The sequence below is a fragment of the Plectropomus leopardus genome, chromosome 21 (genome assembly GCF_026936395.1).
Source record: "Plectropomus leopardus strain MGB_pleo_1.0 chromosome 21, ASM2693639v1, whole genome shotgun sequence".
NCBI lineage: Eukaryota > Metazoa > Chordata > Actinopteri > Perciformes > Serranidae > Plectropomus > Plectropomus leopardus.
Genome location: NC_142196.1, coordinates 26,472,693 through 26,499,889, shown reverse-complemented (window position 1 = coordinate 26,499,889; position 27,197 = coordinate 26,472,693). Strand labels below are relative to the sequence as shown.

Sequence of the window (27,197 nt, the reverse complement as noted above, 5' to 3'; positions counted from 1 at the left end):
TACTTGAGAGGACACGGGTTTCTTTATGCGTGTTATGAAACGTTTTCACAAGTTCTCATTGTGGAGACAAACTTGACAAATGCCAAACTTGTCTTTGCATGTTTCTCGCAGCGCCTCGTCAGGTTCAGAGGTCTGGCATTTCTGAGCTGTGTGTGAACGTTCAGCAGCCCCTGTGTGTGTGTTTTCAGAGAGGACAGTCAGACATGATTTTAACTCTTTTAAACCTAAGTGAATTTGATGGCTTTTTTTAAAAAAAAAAAACATGCAGAGAAAACAAGGAGCAAATAATTTTTTAAAAAATGACCCAAAACTTACCAAGAAAAACAAAAAAGAAAGAAAATTACCTGAAAATTAGCAAAAAAAAAAAAAAAAAAACTCTAAAAAGTTCATAAAAAATTTAAATTAGGATACTTTTAATGATATTTTCTTGGACAGGCTTTTTAAAATTTGACAAAAAAATGACAAATAAATCTACCTTGTACCTTGAATGCAGCACAAAATAACTGATGCCGACCCAGATTTCAAAGGGTTAAACACCCGGCACACAGGCTGTCTGGTTTCATGTCATTGAAATAAGGATGAAAACGTCATCGTGAACAATGAAGCTGAGTGAAGTGTTTATTTCAGCGCCGTCAGATATCGACTGTCACGCCCGCCGCTCTGAGAATTTATTGATCTGATGTTTGTTAACTTTTTTTTTGTGGAGATGACGTGTGATTCTGTCTTGTCTCGGCATCGATCGAGTATCGATCGCCTTTGTGAATTCTTTGCGTAAATAACAAACACAAAACAAACGCTCGCCACGTCCTCCACGAGTCCTGGTACCCATGCTGTTTCCATGGTCACCAGCCTTTGAGCTGTTGTCATGGAAACTTTTGTCACTGTTGTCTCAAAAACAAGAAGTTGTTCTGCAGACCTGTCCCATGATTTAATCATTGCATGTGTGTGTGTGTGTGTGTGTGTGTGTGTGTGTGTGTGTGAGATGTTTACCAGCAGTAAGGCCTGCTCCTGCAGGAGCTGCTGCTGCAGGATCTCCAGCTGCCTCTGCTCCTCCTCCAGCTGCCTACGGATGTACTCCTAACCAACCAGCAACCCCGGCAGCAGCAAGAGACACAGCCAATCAGAACGCACCGAGGCAGGCCAGAAGCAAACGGGAGCCCAGGCAACCAGTGACATCAGCAGAGCAGGAAATCAAGAGACGGAGGACAGAGCAAAGTAGATTTATTGAAGAGGTGTGAAAGCAGGGATTTAGTCAGAAATAGACGGGGGGAGATAAAGAGAGAGGAGCAGCAGGGGGCCGTAATTAGCCGAGCAACGAGACATCAGCGTGAAATCAGCTGTGCAGGAGGCAGAAATCTACGCCTGGAAAAGTAGTGCCTTAAAAGTGTTGAACTGTAAGAAAAGTTAACTGTCAGTCATGCAAGTCTCCTCTGTTATAATGTAATATGAGATAATGGATTCTGTCTGTTGTGCGATGTGGGCCACATTGAGAATGATTTTTTGCTTTGTTTTTCTGTTTATGATGACTTCTTTTACTAAAATGTCATCAATTTGTGCAGATTTTCTTTGGTTGGATGATTTGAGTCGCGCTTCTTGTTATATTTTGTTGTTCAAGCTCGAGAAAGAAGGCAGAATTTCTTGTTTACAACCGAGCTGTACATTTTTTTATCCTTTTAATGACATGAAATGTGATGAATTATTTGACTGCAGCAACAGCAGTTTTGGTGTCTTATGAACCTATAAGTGTTAAGCACATGTTTCATTTACATTTTATCTAATACTTATTAGTATTTTAGGAGGTGGTGTAAAATAACTGCACCGTGTAATCTGTGGTAAAACATTCGCTGACCAGCAAACAGCAAACAAAATCTGTTTTTTTTCCTTCCTCCAAAAATGTCTTTTTTTGAGATTCTTTTTAAATGTTCATTTATTATTATTATTATTTATTTTTAAATCTTTTTTTATCGTGCCTCTGGTGTTTCCTTGTGGTGTCATTTCCTCAGTTTCAGGTTTAAATGAGTACTCTTATTTTAGTGTTTCATGCATTTTTTATCTGTGTTTGTGTACTTGATTTGTTTTTCTTTTTGTTTTACTCTCTTGGGTAGTTTTATTTCTTGGTTGAAAATTTTCAGGTCATTTTCTTGTGTCTTTGTTTGCTTTGTATTTTTTTGTGTTGGTTGTATGTTTTTGTTTGTTTGGATTTTTTGGGGCAATTTTTTTCGGTCTACATGCTCGAGATGAACTAAGCTAGAAAAAGTTCAAAAATATATATAAATTTTCAAGTGACAGAATTTCATTTTCAGCTTTTTTGAATCATTTTGTAACTCCTCAGATTGAATTATTCATGTTATGTGGTGAATAAAGTCGCACTAAACATCATATTCTGGATCAAACAAGGAGAGACAGAGGAAAAATGAAGGAGGACGAGAGGCGACATCGTGAGCCGAGCAAAGAGTTTTTCTGAGTGGAGCTAAGCCCCGCCCCTCTGGACGACACCTGTGATGTGACGTGTGTCAGGTGTGTGTCAGGTGTGTTCCCACCTGCTCCCTCTCTGCGTGCCTCCTCTCCTCCTCTCGGCGGAGCTGCTCCATCTCTTCGTACCTCCTCCTCTGCTCTCGCTCCTGCTGCTTCCTCATCTCGCGCTCTCGGCGTTGTTGCTGGAAGAGATTTAACAAAACAACAACAACGCTTCAGCACCGTGTGTGTGTGTGTGTGTGTGTGTGTGTGTGTGTGTGTGTGTGTGTGTGTGTTGTTTGTGCACACCAGGTGTGTTTCCCTGCCATTTGGATGAGCTGAGGTGCTAATATCGCAGGTGTTAAGCGTGAAAGACGAGCGGTTTAATAATCGAAGCTGAGATGTTCCTGAAAGGTGAAAACAACCGCAGGATAAAACGGTCGTTCTCAGTTATCACGTGTGACGTCGAGGTGATTCGCCGGTTTAGACGAACTCTGCGTCTCTGTCAGTTTCTAAAAACGTTAAAAATGGCAAAAGGTGAAGTCAACAGCAGTCTGATAAACTTCCACAACAACAGTGGCAGAAAGTTTTAAAGACAAAGGAGTTTGTCGCGGCTGCTATTTTTGCTTTTTTCATAGCGTATAATTAATGCCTCTAGAGTTAGCGTGTTAAGTTGTGCTAATGTGGAAGTTCTCCAAAAACGATATTTTTAGGTTTCATCGCAATACACAATATATATCTCGATATTTTGAACTCTCCGCTAAACTACTAAAATACAAAATTATTAAATGAACTACAGTTACAAATAAAGAAGCTGCTGCCATAAAATGAAGTTACATCAACTACGGGTATAATAAAGTTTAATAAAATACTGTTAGAATTTTAAATAAAGTAAAAGTTAAATAAAGTATTGTTATAATTAAATAAATCAAAGCGGAACCCATTGAGCTTTTATTTTGAAACAGAGCTGGGCAATATGGCTTAAAAGTAATATCACAATATTTTTAGGCTATATCATGATACACAATATATATCTTGATATTTGGAACTCTCCTCTAAACTACTGTAAACTACTAAAATACAAAATAATTAAATAATCTACATTTACAGCTACTGCCATAAAATAAAGTTATATAACTTAATGTTATAATAAAGTTTAATAAAATACTTGTAAAATGTTAAATAAAGTTAAGTATAGAGTTAAAGTATGTTATGTTATAATCAAATAAATCACAGTGATACCGATTATTAGTAATTAATGAGACTCACAGCCTATATTTTAGGCTGTATCGCGATACACGATATATAGTGTATATTGTAGTGGGGCCAATATTTGGCATTTTGTTTGTATCTGCATTTTATTTTAATTATAGCAGATGAAATTAATTAATCTAAAAGTGCAAATAAGGTGTCAGCATGAGGGGAACTTTTACTTGTTGTTTTACTAAGTTGCAGGGAACTTGCTATATATGATATTGAGCATTTCAGTTTTGATTAAACATCCTAAATTTCTAGAGAAATATTTTCATTTTTATTGTAAAAGCATATCGTATCCAAATATCACTTATCGGTTTCATTAGGTACTTATAATTGGTATCTGTATCGGCCTTGAAAAAACAGTATCGGTCGACCTCTAAACTTAACCTCAAAAATTGGACCTTATTTGCATAACTGCACGTTAAGGACATAAAATTATTGGTGGAGCGTTAATTCTTATATCATACACACTGTTGCTCATGCATTTTCCGAGGATATCGTACGAACACGTCTGCGTGTCGTTGATGCAGTGGTGTCTCACATGTCGCAGCAGATAACAGACGTCAAGTTACCTCCTCCAGCCGTCTCCTCTGCTCCTTCTGCTCCTCGATACGTTTCTGCCTCTCCGCCAGCAATTGGCGCTTGTGCTCCTCGTTCTGCTGCTGCTCCAGCTGCTGGCGCCGGATCAGCTCCGACCGCTCCTTGTTGGCCAACTGGAGGCGCAGAAAGTCCCGCCTCAGGGTGGACTCACCGGGAATGTTGATGATGGAGCTGGAAGAGGACCAGTCAGAGAGGATTGATGCTGGAGACAGGGATCTTTACTGGATTTATTTATTTATAATTAACCCTTTAGGGACTGTTTGGTGCATTTTATTTTCATTTTTCATTTCCTGATAACTGTGTGTGTGTTGATGCATGTGGCCTAAATGTAGTCCAGATTGTGTATTTGAGTGTAATCAGTGAATTTGCAGCTCAGCTCCTACAATAAGTCTAAAATACGCTGTGGAAACTAAATAGTTACATTCAGACTGTTCAGGTCCAAAAATGCTCCATTGAAACCCATTCAAACTGACATTTTTGATCCCACAGCCATCAGAGCAGAAAAACAGGACTTGTATTATTTCTGGGTGTCATTCTGGGCTTTTGACTCTGAATTTGTCATTTTGACTATTTTCCACCTGATGAGGTCATTTTGACCATATTTGGCTCATGGAGGAAATACATGTTATTACCACTCAGTGATCTGTCACAGTCAATGTAGCTGCTGATCACTGACATATCCCAGACTGTCAGCAGCTAAAATAATATTCTACTCAGCATGTAGTATATTGAAAATAATTCAATTCTTGTGGGTTTTTTTTTTGATATCTAAAAACACAGAAGCATCATGTGACAAACCTGGCATTTAAAGGGTATTTAAATTATTATTAATATTAGTATTACTATTATTATTTATAGTATTTGACACTGCACAAAAAATAATAATATATAAAAATCAATGTTGCCACCAATCATTAACATATCACAGGCTGTGATAATAAAAAATATACTTTGTATGTAGTATATTGAAAATAATTCCTTTTTTTTTCATCTAAAAACATAGTGGTCTCATGACAAAAACCTGGCATTTGAGGGGTTAAAATTCTGAAAATTAATGAATATTTGATATTTTAAATTAGCACTGATGTTGGTAGAAGTATTAACTCAATTAAAGAAGAAAATCATATTAATGTATAATATTTTTAAAGCTTTATTTTGACAAGCGTATTTTGTGCATGTGTGTGTGATACTAAAGCCGCCCTAAAGGGTTAATATAAACATGTGCATTCGTGCTATTTGAAGCCACGTGTCCGGGGGGCTTTTAATCTTAGCTAATAACCATGTGGGTGATTTGAGGAGCAGCGGCCGTACCTGGGCTCTCCAACGTCCCTCTCTTCATCCTCCTCTTCACTCCCGCTGTACTCGTACTCCGTCTCATCTGGAGGAAACACACACACACATGCACACACACACTTCAGGTTAACAACACATGATCTGAAAATGCTTCGTGCAGCTGTGAGGTGAGCGAGTGGGGGTGCGGCCGGCCTCACCTCGCTCCCCCCGCCTCTTCTTGGTGCGGTCGATGTGGTCCTTCAGCTGGATGCGGACCTGCCGCTCGTTGGGAAGGTCCCTGATGAACGGGTGCTTGAGGAGCTGCTCGGTGCTCGGCCTCTGACTGTGACTCTTCACCAGACAGCTGTCGATGAACGACTGAAACTTCTTCGACCTGGACACACACACACACACACATTAGATAAATAACTGATAATAATTGATTGCACACATCTTTATTTCCTTAAATCATAAATGATAAACATATGATAGTGCTTGAGTATCAATAGATGCAAAAAAATTTCAAGTTTGTAACAGTGGCAGTAGCAGCACTAGTAATGTATTTTGTAAAAAAACATAATCGAAATTTTAAAGAAAGACAGAGTGCAAAAAATAAATAAATTTATATATGTATATATATATATATATATATATATATATTGGGTTTTTTTGCACTTCCATCTTTCTTTAAAATTTCGATTTTTGTCTCACATAGACGGATTGTATTTCTTATGTTTCTAGCCCCATGAATTAAAGGCCTTTTATGTTAAGTTCTTCTTTTTTTGTTCTTTTTTTCTGTCTTTGTGTCACTGATGTACAACATGCACAACTTCAAGAAACTCCCAGTTGAAGGTGCACTTGTGCAAAAAAAAAAAAATCAGTTTTTCCAGGTTAAACCAGGTTATTTTTAATCCTCTAAACTGCACCTTCACACAGAAACCAGATTCCTGCTGAAAGTGGCAAATAATGAGGTCCAGAGGAGCCGCAGAGCGATGCTGAGACGGGATAATAACCACAGAGCAGGTGCACAGCAAACCTCTGTGTGTGTGTGTGTGTGTGTGCGTGCGTGCGTGCGTGCGTGCGTGCGTGTGTGTGTGTGCGTGCATGCGTGTGTGTGTGTGTGTTTTTAGCACAAAGTGACTCACCACTTCTTCGACTTGAGTCTGGGGGCAGGATTTCTGGGGATGAGGAAGAGCGCTCGCATCGGATGCATGTCGCACAGAGCTGAGGAGGAGGAGAAAGTGAAGGAGGACAGAAAAAAAAGCAGAGTGAGGAGAGAGGGAGAGGAAAAAAAAGGAAAGAAAGAGGACAAAAGAAAAAACAGGAAACGAAACATAAGGGCAAGAAATGAGAGGAGGAAGAGGAGAAAAAAAGCACCAGATTTAGACTTATAACTCGAAGACAAAGTGTACTCTGCGTCCCCTGGGAAGAGTTAATGAGTCCGATGTTTCACACTTACGTGGCGCTCCCTCTGCCATCTCGATGGCTGTGATACCGAGCGACCACAGATCACTCTGCACAGGGAGAAAAAAGAGAGAAAACTTTCACATCCTAAAATCCTGTTACCGACTTCACACATCATGTTTCAGGTCCGCCGGTCAGTGTTCTTGTTAAGTGATAAAAATACAGAAATGATCCGTGTTATTGTAGAGCTCCAGCTTCAACGTTTTATCAATATTATCCATCGGCCTGCGTTTTAAAGGACGCTATTAAAGTTCACATTGAAAGATAAACACTGACATGTAAAGCCCCAGAGAGTGGGGCCCCAGAGGGGTGCCAGGTGGAACCTCAACCATTTTCTTAATTCAGAATAAAAGTAAAGTGATTTACACTGGAAACTGTTTTTGTACTTTTAGCATACAAAAGGTGCCAGAGAGCATAAAAGAGCATCAAAACAAAGCTTGTTCATTTAAAAGAAAAATGCCAGTGGAGGACTTCCCACACCCCTCACCACAGGTCTTAGCATAGACCCTAATGTCCTAAAATCCTAGAAATGTCCTAAGTTTCTAGAAACATCTTAAAGTCTCGGAAATGTCCTAGAAAACTCCTAAAATCCTAAAAACGAGCTAATATCTTAGAAACATCCTAAAATCTGAGAAACATCCTAACATACAGTAAATGTCCTAAAATCCTATAAATGTATGCATGTATGTAATGTATAAACCATCGTGGAAACTTCGTAAATTTCTAGAATCTTATAAATGTCCTGAAATCTGAGAAACCTCCTAAAATCCTAGAAATGTCATAAAAATCTAGTTATCTAGTTCTAGTTCCTAGAAACCCTCTAAAAATCTGGAGACGTTCGATCTGTCTCCATATATTATATCTCTCTCATATATATACGTGTGTGTGTGTGTGTGTGTGTGTGTGTGTGTGTCTGTGTGTGTGTCTGTGTGTGTGGTATGTACAGTACAGTATGATACAGACATGCAATATGTGTCACACAAACACGAGGTGTACCTTGAAGTCATATGTGGCGTCGGGGTTCTCGTCACAGGCGATGACCTCCGGGGCCATCCAGTACGGCGTCCCGATAAACGTGTTCCTCCGTCCCACCGTGCGGTCCAGCTGAGCGCTCACACCAAAGTCCACTGCAAACACGCAAACAGAATTAAAGGCTTAAACTGTAAACGGTTTTATCGTACATCTGTGTGTGACTCGGAGCGCGTCCTCTCACCGAGTTTAACCTCTGCGTTCTCCGTCAGCAGCACATTCTGGCCCTTAATGTCTCTGTGGATGACTTTGTGCTGGTGGAGGTGGGTCAGACCCTGGAGACAGAAGAAAATGCTCACTACTTCCTGTTTTACAGACCTCACTGTGGTAGAAAACATAGTTTATTACTCTTATTTCACACCGTCGGACACACGTCTGACTGTACTTTGAATTTTATCTACTTTTTAAGTCTAAAACAATTCCACAAATGTGTTTTTAACCCTTTCAAACCTCAGCAAATTGGTGTGATTTCTTAAAAAAACATGGGGAGAAGTCAACAAGCAACTTATGAAGACGCTGCCAAAAATAAGCAAAGAAAACAAAAGATTAGCAAACAAGAAAATCACCTGAAAATAAGCACAAAAAGGTGTTTAAAAAAAACTATCAACAGGAAAATGACCTAATAATATCATTTTGAATATAAAATCATCATAAATATGAATTTTAAAAAAATAATTTTCCACTAATCCTCCCCTCTTTTTTAATTTTTTTGGTCTTTTATTAATTTCATGTCATCTGTAGGACGTTTTATAACCAGTTGGTCATTGCCTTTTTTCCCATGTGTCTGAAAGAAATCAAATTAATTTGGTTTCAAAGGGTCACAGTGGTGATAGATTGTATTAAGAGCAACTTGTGTCACTGCAGGAGAAAATACCTGAAATAACACAGAATATCAATATAAGGTGTTCCTCAGGGAACCATCTTGGGTCCCCTTACTTTTGCAATCGTTTCGAAACAAAAAAGTTCCACTAAACATTTACTTTTTAAGACTTAAAAAAGATTTTGTGTTCACTTCAGTTTTAGCTCTCACCCTGAGGATCTCCCTGCAGACGTAGGCGATCCACTCCTCCTTCAGAGAGTTCCCTTTGGTGTTTTTGATCAGATCCGTAATCGAGCCGGCCCCGCAGAACTCCATCACCAGCTGCAAAAACACACAGATACATCATAAACATTAAAGATCATCACTTTCTGAATTACACCATCAGTTTTTACAGTGTTTTTCCATTGTGTCACCATAGTCTTAAAAACAGCCTGCAGAGTTTTAAAACTTGCTTTAGCTCTCCAGCAAGAAGTGCACCAAATATAGTTAATTATGAAGCTACTGAGTTATTATTTAAAACATATCTCAAACATAAAACTACTTAAATATGACAAACCGCTGCTTCTCTGTTTATATCATAATAAATTAAATATCTTTTTAAAAAGATTTTAAAATTAAATTAAAACATAAAAAAAGAAGTTGTAATGGATAAATTGTAAAAGTAAAGAAAAAATTTATATGTGACAGTTTTGTGCGTACCCAGAGCTGGTCGTCCATCCCCGGAGGGTTCTTCTTGATGAAGGCGCCATAGTAGGTGGCGATGTTCCTGTGGTGGCTGTACTTCTTTAACATGTTGATCTCTGCTTTAATCTCCTCCTCCTCATCCTAAAACACACACACACACACACACATACACACACACACACACATACACACACACAATGTTAATACAAATCTCTGTTTACTGAGATTTTACTCTGTTTACTAAAATATTAAAATCCTGCAGGAAATCAGATTAAAGCAGAAACCCCTCCAGCAGAGTCTAATGAGGACAAACTGCTGTGAAAGTGTCCTCCAGCCGGGCGATGAAGGTGTTTGTGGGCACGCACGGATTTAAAGGCTCTGGGCTTCATGCAAAAAACAATTTACCAACAAATTTTCTCTTATTTTTGTCTTTTCTCTCAGGTAAGAAAACATTTTTTAAGTGGTCCAGAGCACTCACACCAAGATAAGAGAAAACATCTCATTTTTACTGTCTACAAATTGGTGCCCCGCACAAGAAAAAATACATTTTACATTTCAGGAGCAATTAAAAAATACATGATTATCATTTAATTAAACTGAGATCATGTTTTAGAGAAATCATATTGACTGGAATATTACATTTCAGGGATAAAAGCATACTTTTATACTTGGTGCACCGATTCCAGTGACTGTAATTGTAATTTTAGTTAGTGTGAATCACTCTGCTGATTAGTACTGAAATATAACTGAGTACATTTACTAAAGTACTGTACTAAAGTACAAATCTGAGGAGTGTGTGTGTGTGTGTGTGTGTGTGTGTGTGTGTGTGTGTGTCACTTACTCCTGTGACGTCCATGACCTTGATGGCAGCAAGCTGGCCTGTTTTGACATGGCGACCCTGAGAGACACGGAGAAAAAGGACACAATAACCGAGTGAGATTTTTAAAACATAATATGTTCTAAGAAGACATAACATATCTATATATGTTGTCTTCTTCATATCTAACATACAACATCGACATGTTCACAGTTTATTTGTGATTCTATTGTTTCTTTTCTTTATGCAGCCAGACCTTCAATCAAATTAATATTGTTGTAGTTTTTTTAAAAAATATATTTAGTTTTTAATGAACTCATTTATTTCTGTATAGAGGTGCAATAAATATTCTTTGCAGTTTGTTACTTTTTGTTTTTTTTCATTCAAAATATTATTTTTATATTTTATTATTATACTTTTATTATCATTACCGACTGTTTTCCTTTTTTTTTGTTTGTTTCTTGTTTCTTGCAAAAGATAAAACAAAGCACTTTTTTAAAACTTTCTCTTCCTTCTACACAAACTTATAAAAGCAACTTGAGAACTGAATTCACAACACCAGAGCGATCCACAAATAATACTTTTTTTCCCCAGGTAGGCAACATGACAGAAACAAAACAAAAAAAAACATACTATTAAGATCACTGTTGTCTGTTTGAATAATTTACAACATATATTTCCAATTTATTTAGATTTTATTTAATCATTTTCAAACTGTTTAAAACAGAAAATGATGTAAATTTGCTGTTCTGTATAATATACACCAATATTAATTACAAAAAAATAAATAATAATAATAATATGTCATATTGCATTTTAATATCATGACAGTGTGATGCTTCTTTTACAAAGATCACTGACAAATGACAGAAAAAGATAATATTCATGGGCTGGCAGGTGACTTTATTGAGTTTGTTGAATATCAACATGAATTTACGGAAATACTAAATGAAGCGGTGTTGATTTCTCCCTGGAGAGCGATCGCAGTGTTGTGATATAAAAGCTTTATTTTAGCTGCTGTAGTTAAATCTGACAGATGAGGACGGTGTTTGATCACCTGTAGACAGAGCGATCTGTGTGTGTGTGTGTGTGTGTGTGTGTGTGTCCCTGGAGAGTCAGCTGCGTGTGTGTGTGTGTGTGTGTGTGTGTGTGTGTGTGTGTGTGTGTGTGTGTGTCATTGTTATTTTCATCTGGTTTTAAGCAACGACAATAATTGTTTGGCATTTCAGGAGGAGTTTTTGAAGTTGAAGAGTGTTTGGCGTATTGTATGTGCTTTTCATTCATTTTTTGTTAATTTTGGCTGTTTGTGCATATCCCACATACCCCAGGCTGTCAGCAGCAAAAAATAATAACAACAACAGCAACAATTCTAACATTAAAACAACAACAACAACAACAACAACAACAACAACAATAATAATAATAATAATAATAATAATAATATTTAAAATAATAATAAAAATGTTACAATGTTATTTTCAGGTAATTTTCTTGTGACTTTTTGTTATTTTTTTGCTCATTTTTGGGCCATTGCACCTCTCTGCCACATGATGAACTGATGTGATAATTTGTTTTGTTCGGCTGTTTATATGTCATAAGCTGTGTTATTTAAATGTACATTTTTAACCCTGATAAAATAAATCAGGCTACGGCAGAAAGTCATTCTTGGAAATGACTGTTGTTGCATAGTTCCAGTCATTGAGGAAATTAGATAATAGTTTCCCATCTGTGTTGATTTTTGGCCAAAATCACAGTTTCTGAGGGACAAACTCACGGAAAAAGTATCTGCAGTGACAGGAAATTATTTTGCCACGCTGGACCTAAAACGCTCCAAATTTAGATTTCTGGATTCTTGTTCACATTCCTGCAGAGTTTCCATGAGCTGCTCGCTGTGGTGACGTGTGCCGGTTCATAACTTCAGAGACGACTGCTGAACAAATGACCATAACTCTTTATTAAAGTCAAAACAAACAGTCAAAATTAAGGTTTTCTTCAGCATGGTTTCAAATGCTTTAATTATGAGACATTTTCTCGTAAATGTGTGATATTTTCCCTGAATTACATGACCTTTTCTTTTAACTATGAGGTCTTTTTTCTTATTTTCACAATATTTTTTATATGAGGTGTTATACCTTAATTACAAAATGAGGTACTTTCTCATAAGTCTAAGAACTTTTCCCTTTATTGATTTTCTCTTAATTACAAGACCTTTTCCTAAATTATTTTTTTTTCTTTTTTTCTTAATTATAACATATTTTCCTTAATTGAGGTCTTTTCACTTAATTTTGAGGTATTTTTTATTATGAGGCAATTTCTCCTAATCATGAGAACTTCCCCTTAATTATGAGGTATTTTCTCATAAAAGTGATATTTCCCCGTAATTACATGACCTTTTTTTAAAAAATTATCATATCATTTCCCTTAATTGTGAGGTGTTTTCCATTATGTTGAGGTCATTTCCCTCATTTATGAGGATTTTGCCCTTAATTAAAATATATTTTCTCATAATATAAAATCTTTTCCTTATGTTATTGTGTCTTTTCTCCACATAATAAAGTATTTTTTCAGATTTTTAAGATATTTTCCTCAATCAGGTCTTTTTTCTTAATTATGGGGTATTGTCGTGTTATGATGAGTCTTTTCTCTTAACTATGACATATTTTCCCTTAATTATGACATCCTGTCTCTGGAGTATGACGACTTTTGATGTAATTATGGATTTCTCTAGTTATTGTGTCTGTTCTCATAATAATGAGGTATGTTTTGATTTCCCTTAATTATGAGGTATTTTGTCATAATTACATCCTATGGTCTTTTCCCTAAATTTTGACATCTTGTTTCTTGACTTTTTTGTAATTAAATAAATGTAATTATTATAATATATTTTTTTGTTAATTATGAAGCGACTCTCCTTAATTATGAAAACTCTCCCCTTAATCATGAGATTGTTTTTATTTTTATAATTACAACATAATGTCTTTTCACTTAATTTTTACTTCTTTCCCTGCATTATGTCTCTTGAGTATGACGACTCCTGGTTATTGTGTCTTCTCTCATAATAATGAGGTATTATTTGTTAATTATGAAATGATTTCTCTTAATTACGAAAATGTTCCCCTTAACTTTAAGGTATTTTGTCATAATTACAGCATTAGGTATTTTCCTTCTGAGGTCTTTTCACTTAATCATAACATCATGTTTCTTTTCTCGTAATTCTAAAATCTTTTCTCAATTGTGTTGCGTTAAACACAACTTTAGCGAACTTTAGCGACTGTCCACTTACAATAGAGCAGTTGCTTCCCAAATTTTTGCCTCATGGTCTCTGGAAATGTATTTAAGTCTACTCCTGGATACACACTGAGTCTGCAGCTCTACCTAAGAGTGATTTTTAGTTTTTAGATTGCTTGACTTGAATGTTTTAGAGGTGTGAAACAATAAAAAGATCCAAAAAAGCAAATGTTTTTTCTTCGTTTCTGACTTACAACATCTCAGATTTATCTTGTGGCCCCTTGAAGGGTCCCGACCCTTATGTTGGGAACCGCTGACTGGAGGATGAAACTGTACAAATGAGTCTAAATTCAAACTAAAGTCAGTATCACAGCTGTTAAAGCGAGAAAGTGGAAATTTATCCACCTCAACACCACCAGCCCACCACCCATCACACACACACACACACACACACACACACACACACACACACACCACCATCTCCTCGTGGTAACCTAGCAACAGGCCTGGCAGGTTGTTTAGTGAGGGCAACGAATGGGGGGGTTGGAAAGAGGCAAAGTGATGGCAGCGTGTGTGTGTGTGTGTGTGTGTGTGTGTGTGTGCGTGTTAGGAAACCATGATATTTCACACTCTGGGTCACTTTCACATGTGAGCAGCTCTCACGCACACACACACACACACACACACACACACAGATCGTCTTGGTTACTCAGTGTTGCATCAGATGCTGAATGTATCTGACAGGCTGAAACCACCTCAGAGTACGGAAAGTCTCGTTCTCTCCTTCACATCTTTCTGTCTGTCTCTCGTTGCGTGTCTCTCATCTTTTGTTTTCCTGTTTTCTATCACTGACTCCCTCTCTTCCTCTCGTCCTCTCCTCCTCTCTGTCTTCAGCGTCTCTCTCTCTGTCCTGTTGCAGCAGCAGCTATACTTACACGATGGCCAAACACAAACGTGAGGCGACTGTAACATATATAATGATATATATTCACTAAACACTCACTTCGTTTTATTATTTGTCCCAGAGGAAAATTTGTGTTGCAGCAAGCGTAAAAACGTAATAAAAACGTATAAAGCACAAACAATACGACACAGAAACATGCAACATTAATTACATTAATCTGCACGCAGGGTGCAGCTGCGCACATTCAGCCTCCAGATTAATACTCGGTTTCCATGACAGATTAGTGCAAAATTTCAGCGATATTTCGAAGTTTTGATAAAGCATAATTGCAAAATGAATGCACGTCCATTGAGTGATGATATGCGGCTTCCCTCGTGATAACGTACAGGTAACCATGGTGATGGATGTTCAAAACATTAACAGGTTTATCTCGATGAACTCGATAAAGTCGACCGCAAGTTAACAACGGACAATCGTGATTAATTGCGATTAAATATTTATTTTCCAGATAACTCAGTAAACCTGCTTCTATGATTCGAGTTTAAGGATTTTAGCACGTTTCTAGGATTTTAGGATGGTCGTCAGATTTTAAGACGTTTCCACGATCTTCTCAGATTTTTGGAGGTTTCCAGGATTTTATACCCTTTATGGGATTTTAGGACATGTCCAATATTTTTTAATTTAGAACGTCCCTCTGATTTTTGTAAGTTTCCAAGACTTTAGGACATTTCAAGGAATTTTGGATGTATAGGATAGGATTTATAGGATTTTAGGGCATTTCTAGTATTTAAGCAGGTTTCCAGGATGTTAAGACATTTCTAGGATTTTTTAATTTAGCACATCTCTCTGATTTTTGTAGGTTTCCAAGATTTTTGGGGCATTTAAAGGATTTTAGGTCTTTTGTAGGATTTCAGGACATTTAAAAAGTTTCAGAGTTTTCTCAGATTTTAGCACGTTTCTCAAATTTGAGGACGTTTCTCGGACTTTAGGACATTTATAGGATTTTAGGACAATATTAAGATTTTAGGATGTTTCTGGGATTTTATGACATTTAAAGGATTTTAGGACATTTCTAGGATTTTAGCACGTTTCTCAAATTTTAGGGCGTTTCTGGGATTTTAGGACATTTCCTGGATTTTAGCACGTTTCTCAAATTTTAGGGCGTTTCTGGGATTTTAGGACATTTCCTGGATTTTAGCACGTTTCTCAAATTTTAGGGCGTTTCTGGGATTTTAGGACTTTGACACCTGCATGCCATCTAAACTCTCACACGGAGGTAGCGTTATGTTGTTTGGTTCAGTGTTAAAACGGATTCAGTGTGACGGCACCTCTTCTTTACTGAAGAATCTCTGTTGAGAAACAGATGGAAACAAGCTAAAGCAGATAGATATTTACTGTTTCTGTGTCCCGACTGAGCTGTTTCTGAGGCTTATTGAGTGATCTCGATAAAAACCAGGACCAAGTCTTCCCAAATCCGCCCGTGTTCCAGATTTGAGGGGATTCTGGGATTTACTCTGCAAAGTTATTATCCAGATAACTCAGTAAACCTGCTTCTTGGACCCGAGGTTAAGTGCATGAAGCGTGGCTGCGACTGCGGGGCGAACGGCAGCGATCCACCACGATGAAGCAATAAAAGTCGAGATGAGAGGAGGAGATAGCGTCTCTTTGTTTTGCTATCTCTCTTCCTCCCGACACCGGCCAAACAATCTCCCAAAGGTGACACCCGGGACCCGGTGTGAGAGAGATTACAGCAGAATCAAGACGGCATGAGGAAGCTGTATATTAAAGCCTGAACACACACACACACACACACACACACACACACACATGCAGGCAGGCAGAGATAAAGATAGCGACAGAGCGAGAACAGAGGGAGGTGGCAGGTGAGGAGGAGGAGGATGGCAGGAGATAGAAAAGGGCAGAATATCCTTTTTAGGCAGCCTGAGGCGTAAAAACACACCCGTTCAGACAAGTCTCATTCTTCACCTGAACACAAGCCTCGACACACGCAGACACGCCAAAGAGGCAACACACGCCATCAGGGTGCAACACTACAGAGTACGTGCACACCAGAGTCTGCTTTTGTTGACGTATTTTTGTGATGGGAGTTGATTTCGCTTCATAATAAAATGTGCAATTTTAGAGAAATGTTTAAGAGTATTTGCTGCAGAAATAATATAAATTTCTGCAGCAAATACTCTTAAACATTTCTCTATGTTTAAGAGTATTTGCTGCAGAAATAATATAAATTTCTGCAGTAAATACTCTTAAACATTTCTCTGAGTCTCTAGTTTAGCTTAAGGTAGTTTCATGGATTTTAGCACATTTCTAAGATTTTAGGGAACAGGAAATGTGCTAAAGGGTTTCAGGAGTTTGTAGAGTTTTAGGACGTTTTCTAGGATTTTATGGCCTTTCTGGGATTTTGGGAGCTTCTAGGGTTTTAGCAGGTTTCTCAGATTTGAGGGAATATTTAGGATTTTAGGAGTTTCTAGGGTTTTAGCAGGTTTCTCAGATTTTAGGGAATATTTAGGATTTTAGGAGTTTCTAGGGTTTTAGGACATGTCTTGGATTTTAGGACGTTTCACGGATTTCAGGACATTTCTAGGATTTTAAGACCTTTATAGAGTTTTTTAGGACCTTCCTATGATTTCAAGATATTTGTCAAATTTTAGGACATTTAAAGGGTTTCAGAAGTGTTTAAGGTTTTAGCACATTTCTAGGATTTTAGGACATTTTTAGGATTTTAGGATGTTTCTGGGATTTTAGTACACTTCTCAATTTTAGAATATTTCAAGGATTTTCTGACGTATCCAGGGTTGAATTACGTGTCTAGTATTTTAGTAGGTTTCTAGGAGTTTTAGGATATTTCTAGAATTTAAGGATATTTCTCGGATTTTGGGGGGGACACCGAGGACCCTGTTGGGGGCCAGATTTTGTCGTGCAGGCTGTGAGTTGGGCATCACTGCTGCAGCTGAAACCTTTAAATGCTGATTTCCTGCAGTTATTTCAGGAACTCAAGTAATCCCTGGAATTTCTGCCAAAATGTGCCCCCTTTTCCAGGTAAAACAAGGAGTTTCAGCATGTGTGGGCTTGTGTGTCTTCATGTCATACTCAAGTCGTAACACGTGCATAAACAAACCGTCATTAATGCTTCCACGCAACACTTGAGGCTAAATACTTGACTTTAACGTTGAAACGTCATTACTACAGTAACTCAGCTTCTCTGCTGCAGCTGTTTCGTGCTAAAATGGCACCTCACGGTTCAGCTGTGTTCACGTCACGCTGAGCTTTTCTTAATTACCAGCTTCTGACTTGTTAATAACATCCATGTCAATATCCAAAGCGTAATTATGACGACAGGGGAAGTGATATATTCGACTATACAGAGGTGCCTGAAAACAGACACGGGGGTCAGACAAACTCTGCTGTTCATTTCGCCCAAAATTTTGTGGGTATGGTTTGATGTTGTTGCCAGCAAATTCATACTTCACACAACAAATATCATCTGTTACTATCTGCTGCAAATGTCTTGAACACGGCACACAGAGGGCAGAAGATGGGCTGCAATTAATGCGAAGAGCGTTTAAACAAGGTGTTTCCAGTTTATATAAGTGTTGTTATATATTGTTTTATTTTTACATATATTGTATTTGTCGATGTTTTTAATCTAAGTCACTCTACATGGACAGCAGTTAACATTAATACCACATTACACTTCACATGTGATCAAAAACTGATATTTAATAAGTGAATTATTAAAAAGTTTCTTCCCGGTGATCAAACATTGACTTTTGCTGCCATGTTTCTGCATTTATGACGTCAAGTCGGCGACTCGTGTTATAAAATAATGATGTGATCAGTGTTAGTTTGCTCACTCGAAGTTTGCTTGCTGCAGCTAATAGATGCAGATAGTAAAATGTGCAACTACTAAAAGTAAATGATAGCCATTAGGAACGAAATAACCAAATATCAATTTTTTTACCATCAAGTGTCGACACTGTTTTAATGTTTTCTGAAGCACTAAAACATCACGCAAACGTCATAATTAAGATATCAGTGAAATTTCCCAATTTTCCACTCATAATTGGACTTTGGAGGGACGTTTACATGTTTGTAGCTCGTTCATATGGTAAATATGATATTTCTAAGGGGCACATGAAGGCAGTATTAGTGTTGTTCCAGCACAAACAGTATGAAAAGAAATAATAATTTTTTAAACATTCAAGCATGTAAACGTGTTTTAGTAGAAACCCAAAATACAAGAATAAACCTGAAAATGAGCATAATAGCTCCTCTTTAATTGGCCTCAATCCCTAAATCAAAGAGCTGCATTCAACAGCACTGATGGCATCAACAACTAAACTAAAAACAAAGATCCAAAGCACTAAAACAGAAACCAAAACTGCTGCAAAAAGATGAGAATCATGTGACACAGGATAGTGGATGTTGCATATTTTTCCAGCTCAAAGAAATCTGTGTGTATGAATAATGACAGAAAATGATGATTAAATAAAGTAATTTTGCACTTGCGCAAACCTCATTTGCTCATTCAAAAAGTTGCAAAACACCAAACCAAAGTAAAGAAGAAGAGGCACAAATGCACCTGACTCAGAGCAGCTTTTATGGAGCGGTGAACTTCCAGTCTGAGCTCAAATCAAACCCGTCTGAATACGTCATGTGTTTGCATCTGACTCAGAGTCAAAAGCCTTCCAGCTGCCAGGGATGTGATGAAAATGGTTCATGAATGAGGAAGGAGGCGTCGCTGGAGGGCTTTTAAAACAGATCAGTGCCTCACAGTCAAAAGCCTAAATGCCTCCAGCACAGGAATTTAGAGAGTTCGAGTTCAGTTTTGACAAAAAAAGAAAAAAAAAAACATGATAAAAGTGTAAAGCCATGAAAGTCATCATGTCTACAATATTCGTGCACATGTAAGCATGAATTTTATCTTGTTATAATTGTCACAATCACCACACAGGAATTATTGCTTCGTGGTTTTAGCCTCTGCGAACAAGTTGAGACGCAGTTACAGTTCACTTTATCATTTTATCCTTTTAGACATTTGTGTGAAATTTTGTTACAATTACCGTATGGATTCTTGAATTATGGCCAAAAACATGTTTTGTGACATCACCGTGAGTTTTGACCACCAAACTTTATTCACTTAATTGTTAAGTCCAAGTGTACGTTTGTGCCAAATTTAAAGAATTTCCCTCAAGGCGTTCTGGAGATATTTTGGTTATGAGAATGGGATGGATGCAAGGTCACAGCAACATTAAACTGCCACTCAAAGTGGATGTTCGTGCCACATTTTAAGAAATTCCCCCAGAGAGTTCTTGAGATATCACATTTACTAAAAAGAGATGCATGCAAGGTCACAGTGACCTTAACCTTTGACACCAAAATCTAATCACTGAGACCAAGTGGACGTTTGTGCCAAATTTGAAAAAAATTCCACAAGTTGCTCTTGAGATATTACATTAGCAAGAATGAGATGGACGCAAGATCACGTCAGCTTCGACATTTGACCACAAAATTGTGATCCGTTCATTCTTTAGTCAAAGTGTACGTTTGTGCCAAACTTGAGGAAATTCTCTCAAGGCGCTTATTTTAGATACAGTGTCCACGAGAATATGATGGATGTAAGGTCACATTAACCTTTGATCACCAAATTTATATCAGTGTATTGTTGAGTTAAGTGGACGTTTGTGCCACATTTGGAGAAATTCCTATGAGGCTTTCTTGAGATATCCTGTTCACAAGAGTGGGACGGATGGACCAACAACACAAAAACATAATACCTCTGTCCTCAAATATTCCCGGCGCATAGTAATAAAAAAGTTTTACCAGTTACTCATATTTTCTCGGTTTTAAGATATCAGAATCAGATGTTTCTGAAATAAAAAATCTCTAATATTGTGAACTCAACACAGCGAGTAAATACAAGTTAAACTGTGACGAAAACTGACAGCAGTAAAGTGGGACAGAATGACAGATTTAGAGACTTAAAGTGTGCAGATTTCAGGAGCCTCTCATCAATACAACAAACTCAATCAACTCCACTTTGTAAACGCTGATTCACTGATTAATCTAATCCGTTTTTACACACCTGAAGTCAAATAAAACAAGTGTTTTTTTAAAGATCACAGGTTTGATTCCCTGGAGTTGCAAAACGTGCTGCTAAAGAATAAAGTCTCTCACCTGCTGAAATGATCTCTGGGTAACAGCTGCAGCTAAACGCCTGCAGGAAAATGTCTTTTAGACGCTTTAACGCTCTCCGAAAATCTACTGTCTTCCACTATTATTCAAATATTTCCTCCCCATTACCTGCAGATAATCTGTAACTGTGAAGATTCCTAAATTCGGGAGGCGTCAGCGGCCCCGAGGGGACACAAACCGCTCTGAAACAGCTGGAAAACACTGGCAGGGAGGATCTGGGTCGAAAATGCCACAGTCAGAGCTGAGAAAGTAACCAAGTATTTGACCTTAACGCTTGTATTTCAGCAGACTTTATCTTCCTGCTCTCCTGCATGTCAGAGGAAGATGTGGGTAATATTTTATTTTACGACTCCCACAGCATCGTAAAAATTTCCTAGGAAGCGACTGACATGTAATTGTAATTTCTGATTAAGTTTCCTGGAAAAAAAAGATGTAATTTGGTGCTAATTCTAGGCAAAATAGAGGCACTTCTAATTAATTAATTCAAATTAATTTGTAGCGGAGCCTGGAGTCTTCCACTAAGTGCACAGCAGGTCAGCTGACGTGCAGAAATCCATAAAAATCATTTGTTCTTCTAGTATTTCCTAAACCACACGTCGCATTAAAACCCTCTTTATGTAATATCCACATTAAGGTTCAAATCAAATTTTACAGTGTGGAAAAAAATCACAGCAAACAGATTCTCCGCTTTCTGATGGATTCAAAAGAGACACAAGAGATTAACTGTACTTATTTATTTATTTAATATTTATTTATACATTTTAGTTGTTTTATTACTTTTTATTTTATTTTATTTTATTTTTTTATTTTATTATTTTAACATTTTTATCTATTTTATTAGTTCTGTTATCCTTTAATTTACCTTTTATCTACTATTTAGAGAATCAGATTTATTTATTTATTTTGCTATTTATCTATTTTTATTGTTTAGCCGTGGGTTTTGTCTTGTTTTAATGAGTACTCTTATTATAAAACTTTATTCATTACAAAATCTTTCTTTTACCCGCGTGCTTGTGTACTTGTGTGTCATTGTGTATGTGCATGTGTGTGTGTTCCTGGTTTTATTGTATGAAGCACTTTGTGTTACAGTTTTGCTCGTATGAAAAGTATAAATAAAGCTGACTGACTGACGCCACATCTGTCTCAGATACTTCAGGTATTGATCTGCTCGCTCCTGCAGCAAAGTAAGGGAGTGCATCTTTCACAAGGTCATATTTCTCTCAGTGTGTGTTATTATTTTAAGTCTTAATTTACCCGCCGCGCTTTGGGATCGACCACAGTTTGACCCATCAATCATCTCGCCAAAGGAGGCGTCACCTTGTTGAAAGAGCAGATCGATAGCGAACATCCAGCAGACAGAACGAGTGAGCCGGAGCTGCGTGTGTGTGTCAGTGTGTGAGTGTGTTAATTGCTCTCAAAGTGTGAGAACACACACACACACACGCAGCCTCTCTGCTGTGTTGTTAAAGTCTGCGTGGGCTTTTTCTTCCGCTGCCCGACAAAAGAGAAAGTCAGGAGTAACTTGAGTTTTTTGGGCAGAAATTATACTGTGTTGTTTCTCTGAGCTGGAGGAGGACAGCAGGATGAGGTGACTTTAATCCAACAGCAGAGCTAAAAAAACACAGCAAGTTACTCAGAAATGTCCATAAATTCACCTTTAAAACTAGACTAATTCCTTATTTAAAATATCAAAACTCAAACAAATACAGCAGTGCTCAAAGTGCAGCTTTAAACAAGGCAGAAATCACTTTTTTGACCTCATCGTGATCCTGTAGTACAAGTCTGCCACCTGTGACACGCTGCCTTCACATGCTCCTCTGAAATATCGTATTTACGAGTTATGAGCACATGAACGGCCCTCGAAAGTTGGAAATTTCCACTCGTAATGACTCGTACAGTTGTGACATTTACGTTACGTTTCAGGACTTCAGAAATATCAGAAAGCATGAAAACTGTGTCAAAAACCGACGGTAAAAAATAGATATATTTGGTTATTTTGTTCCTAGTACCTATAATTTACTTTTAGTGGTTTCATTTTTTGGTATCTGCATCTATTTACTGCAGCAAACAAACTTCGAGTGAGTATACTAACACTGATCACAACATTATTTTACGACACGAGTCGCCGACTTCATAAATGCATAAACATGACAGCAAAAGTCAATGTATTAAATATCAATTTTTGATCACATGTAAAGTGTAATATTTTATTAATGTTAGCTGCTGTCCATGTAGAGTGACCTAGATTAAATATAAAAATATAATAAATAAAATATATAAATAACAAAATAATATATAAAAATATATATAAACTGGAAATGTGGAGCCAAATCAAGGCCAAAAGGTTTGTTAATTTAAGAAAAAAAATGATTTAAAAATAGTAAATAATTAAATTTGAAACTGGAAGTTTTTCATTTTTAATTATAAAAATATAAAAAACATTTTTTAAATAAAAATAATGTAGGAAAAGGTTACTTCCAATTTAAATATAATTTTGAAATAATTCTGATTTGTTGGTTTTTTGAATTAATTATTTAGTTTTAGTTTTCACGTCTTTAAAACTTCATATTTGAGGTCTTATTATTTTGCAGTTGCAGATTTCATATTCAGTTTTTTTTTTCGCGTTTAAAATCAAATTTTTTGGCTTTATTTATTTATTTTTATTTTTTTTTCACTTTCAGATCGTATTTTTGCAGTTGCAGAGTTTGGGTCCTGATGCGGTGTGGAGGGCGTGTGGGATTATGAGTGACAGCATAATAAAGAAAACCGGGGGCTTCCACAGTTATGTTGCCTTTAGGAAATGTGGGTACTTTGAGAAATATGAGTCAACGCTCTCTGTGGAAAACAGATGTGGAGACAGCTATAAACCTCTCTTTTAGAAGCTCTTATCATTAAAATGTAACCCATCTTCTTTGTAGTTTCCATGTTGTTCCCACTTTACCACCTCAAAGCACATAAACACAACATAGTCGGACTTCCCGACACAGAAAATACGACCTCACAACATCACCTGAACGCATCAACACATGCAAACGCAGGCCAGTAACCGCCTGGCAAAAACAAAACCACCACACAAAAATTTGCATGCAACACGGCGAGCGAATTTCAGCTCGATCACACAAAGCAATTTGTGTCGCTGCAGAAGGAAACGGAGCCGTATGTGCATTTTACTGAAGATCTGATGAGTCAAAGAGTGAACTTTAACATGAGAAGATCTCGTGTGTCAGCAAGCAAAAGAAGCTCATTTAAATCATCATGAACCGCCAGAAAAATGCAGATTTGCATGCAGACGTCAGTTTCGGTTAACCCCTGAGGGCCCGCTTTAATATCTGCACACAAAATGCACTTTTCAAAACCAAGCTTAAAAAAATTAATATACATTAATATTATCATCTGCTTTCATTGAGGTCATTTTTCAGCCCTAAATAAACAAAAATCAAACATTCATTAATTTTCAAAATTCTAACCCTTTAAATGTCAGGTTTTTGCCATGATGACACTATGTTTTGAGATTAAAAAAAAAAGAATTATTTTCATAAACTACATTCTCAGTAGATTTTTGTGTATATATATATATATATATATATATATATATATAATTATCATAATTGTGCCACTATGTTTTAGATGCAAAAAAACAGAATTATTTTCATAAACTACATTATCAGTAGATTATTCTGTGTGTTATATATATATATGTATATATATATATATATTATACAATTGATAAAAGGGCACAGGATTTGTTAAGTAGTCACTTCCCTTTACTCCTCTTTGGAAATGAAATACTTATGTTTGTGTATTGAATATGTCCAGTGGGCATTCTGGTGTTTGGTTTTTTTCTTGCTTGTATTTTATTTTGTTCCCGTGTTTTAATTGGCATGTTTGAAATAAAGACAACAGACTAATTAACTAATTAAACCCGAGAAATTAATGGTTTTGACTCTGATTGTTTCTGCGAGTTAGCATGTTTGTTTACTGTTCTTAGAGAGAGTCTCTCTCTCTCTCACACACACACACACACACACACACGTGTTGGCGTGGATCGTGTGGTCTTACCTTGTAGACCTGCCCGTAGGTGCCATTTCCGACCAGTTCGACCAGCTCAAAGATTCCAGCTGGGCCCTGGGAGAGAAAGATGGACAACACAAAGTTAGTCAGGAGGACATAAACTGGACTTAACTGGACACAAGATGGATGTAGGAATTTGTGTGTGAGGAATTTGACCTTCACACACACACACACACACACACACACACACACACACACACACACACACACACACACACACACACACACACACACACACACACTCTCTCTCTCTGCATACCTGTGGTATTCCCTGTGAACAGCTCGCTCTCTCTATCACCACACTGTCATTAAGCCTGCAGTCGGTAACCGTGAGCTTCCCGACGAGCTCCTTCTGTCTCACACGAACCGTCACGTGTTTACGTTCACAGTGATGCAGATCAGGTTTAACAGCTCATTTTCTGAAGCTGCTGTTTCACCGGCGTCAATGCAATCTTTAACCCTTTGAAACCTCGAGAGAAATCGCTTTACTTGTGCTGCTGTCAGACGCCTTTCACAAGTATTTAAACCTTTAAACCTGAGCAAACTAGTGCATTTTTTACGAGAATATGGAGGAAAAGGCAACTTGGAAAGCTACAAAAAATGCAAAAAAAACATCAGCAGATTTAGAGAACTGTTTTTAAAAAGCTAGGAAAAAAGCTGGGGTAAAATGTCCAGGAAAATCAGGAAAAAAGCTCAGGAAAAACTGTATTTTCTATCATAATTACACAATTCTGTTACATGATTATATTTTAAGCATTTTCCCAGGGCATTTCCTTTATTTTTTTTATTAACATTTTATTTTTATGTTATTTTTAACTAATTCTAATGTAATTTGTACATTTTATTTATTTACTTATTCTATTTTTTGGGTATTTTTTTCTTTCGTTGCTCATTGCCTTCTCTCTGTGACTCTGAAAGAACTTGCTCAGGTTTCAACCTTCAAACCGAAGCAAACTGGTTTGATTTCTTTCAAAAACAGGAAAAATTATATATTTGTAATGTTCAGAACTACATATCTAAAATACTGTTACAGAATAGCACTTTTTTCAGGTCATTTCCTTGTCTTTTTCTTTTCTTTCTTTCTTCTGCTTCTTTCTTTTTTTTTTTTTTTTAATTTTTACTAATTTCCAGGTAATTTTATTGTACTTTTTACTATTTTTTTGCTCATTTTTAGATCAATCATCCTTTTTTATTTAAGAAATTAAGCCAATTTGTTCAGGTTGCAAAGGGTTAATTTGGTGTGTTTACAATCACTGAAATAAGCGAGTCACTAATCAGCTTCATCTGTGCGTCCACGTGCACGACAAAAAACTGCAGTCAGGAAAACTGCTGCATGCAGAACCAAGTCTTCGTACTAAAAGTTGATTTCTGCTGCGGAGCTAAAACCTGCAGCGGTTTGGATTTCAGGAGAAATGGTGGCGTTGAAGTAAAAGCTTGACGTTTTGGGAGGATTGAAATGATTGATAGCGCTCATTCTGCAGCCTGTTAGCTCACAGCAGCTCAGCAAAAAGACTGGAAACCGGCCTGACTCCGGCCAAAGATTTTTAAAAAATCTGCCTACCACCACCTCAAAGCTCACTGATTAACACGTTAGATCTCGCAAAAAACCCTGAAGTGTAAAATCACAGTTCTGTGGTCGCTGTGTGCCAAACTGTTTCTTGGTCGGACCAGTACTTCCTGTTCCTCTAAAGGCTGCTGAAACAGAAACATTAAAGTAATACTTCGTCCCACAAATGACCATTTATATGTCAATTACTCAGCCAGTCAGTTAAACTTGAATTGCTTCTCACTGAACGAAAAATCCAAAAAAACTGAGAACATTCGCGATGACTTTGAGTCACAAGCAGCCACCTTTAACCCTTTAAAACATGAGCAAATAGGCTTCACTTCTATAGAGAAAGAGAGGAAAAGGTCATGTGCAACTTAATAAGTAATGACTCAAAAATGCGTGCTAGAAAATTACCTTAAAATGGGGGGGAATCTTTTTAAAAGTAACCCAAAAAAAGACTCAAAGAGGGGCTTAAAAAATAAAAATAATTCTGTAAACAATTATATATATGTATATATATATGCAGTACGGTACAGTACGGTACAATACAATACGACACAATATGATACGCTACAATACAATGCGATGCAATACAATATGATGAGATAAGCTAAGATAATCCTTTATTATTCCCACAGTTGGGGAAATCTGCATTGTTACAGCAGCAGAGGTATGTACACGATAAATAAAACAAAAATAAATAAAAACTGTATAAAAAGATGCAAAACTCAACAGTTTATAAAAAATATTTACACCAATTGCACATGGATTGGAAATACGACATCAGTACTAAACAGACGGCAATTTTACCGGTATCATGAGTCATCAGCGC

At 37.1% G+C, this 27,197-nt stretch overlaps 1 protein-coding gene and 1 long non-coding RNA gene across 10 annotated transcripts in view; one reads left to right on the top strand and one right to left on the bottom strand.

Annotated features, from left to right (window-relative positions):
* Nucleotides 1–27,197, bottom strand: part of tnikb (TRAF2 and NCK interacting kinase b) — a 67,560-nt gene that overhangs the window by 34,834 nt on the left and 5,529 nt on the right. For 8 of the 9 annotated variants that reach the window (XM_088071759.1, XM_088071754.1, XM_088071756.1 and 5 more), the window contains exons 2-14: nt 24,805–24,870; nt 10,422–10,478; nt 9,596–9,721; nt 9,107–9,217; nt 8,261–8,351; nt 8,044–8,174; nt 7,043–7,097; nt 6,729–6,807; nt 5,802–5,977; nt 5,623–5,689; nt 4,284–4,482; nt 2,541–2,657; nt 991–1,077 (exon numbers count right to left, since the gene is read on the bottom strand). In XM_088071759.1, coding sequence (XP_087927885.1) covers nt 991–1,077; nt 2,541–2,657; nt 4,284–4,482; nt 5,623–5,689; nt 5,802–5,977; nt 6,729–6,807; nt 7,043–7,097; nt 8,044–8,174; nt 8,261–8,351; nt 9,107–9,217; nt 9,596–9,721; nt 10,422–10,478; nt 24,805–24,870 — 1,362 coding nt within the window. The remainder of the gene's footprint in view (nt 1–990; nt 1,078–2,540; nt 2,658–4,283; nt 4,483–5,622; nt 5,690–5,801; nt 5,978–6,728; nt 6,808–7,042; nt 7,098–8,043; nt 8,175–8,260; nt 8,352–9,106; nt 9,218–9,595; nt 9,722–10,421; nt 10,479–24,804; nt 24,871–27,197) is intronic. The other variant, XM_088071757.1, reaches the window with a different exon arrangement.
* On the top strand, nt 16,821–23,474 carry LOC148186099 (uncharacterized). The gene is made up of 2 exons (XR_015775418.1): nt 16,821–19,789; nt 19,901–23,474. It is a non-coding gene; the product is annotated as an uncharacterized LOC148186099 (long non-coding RNA).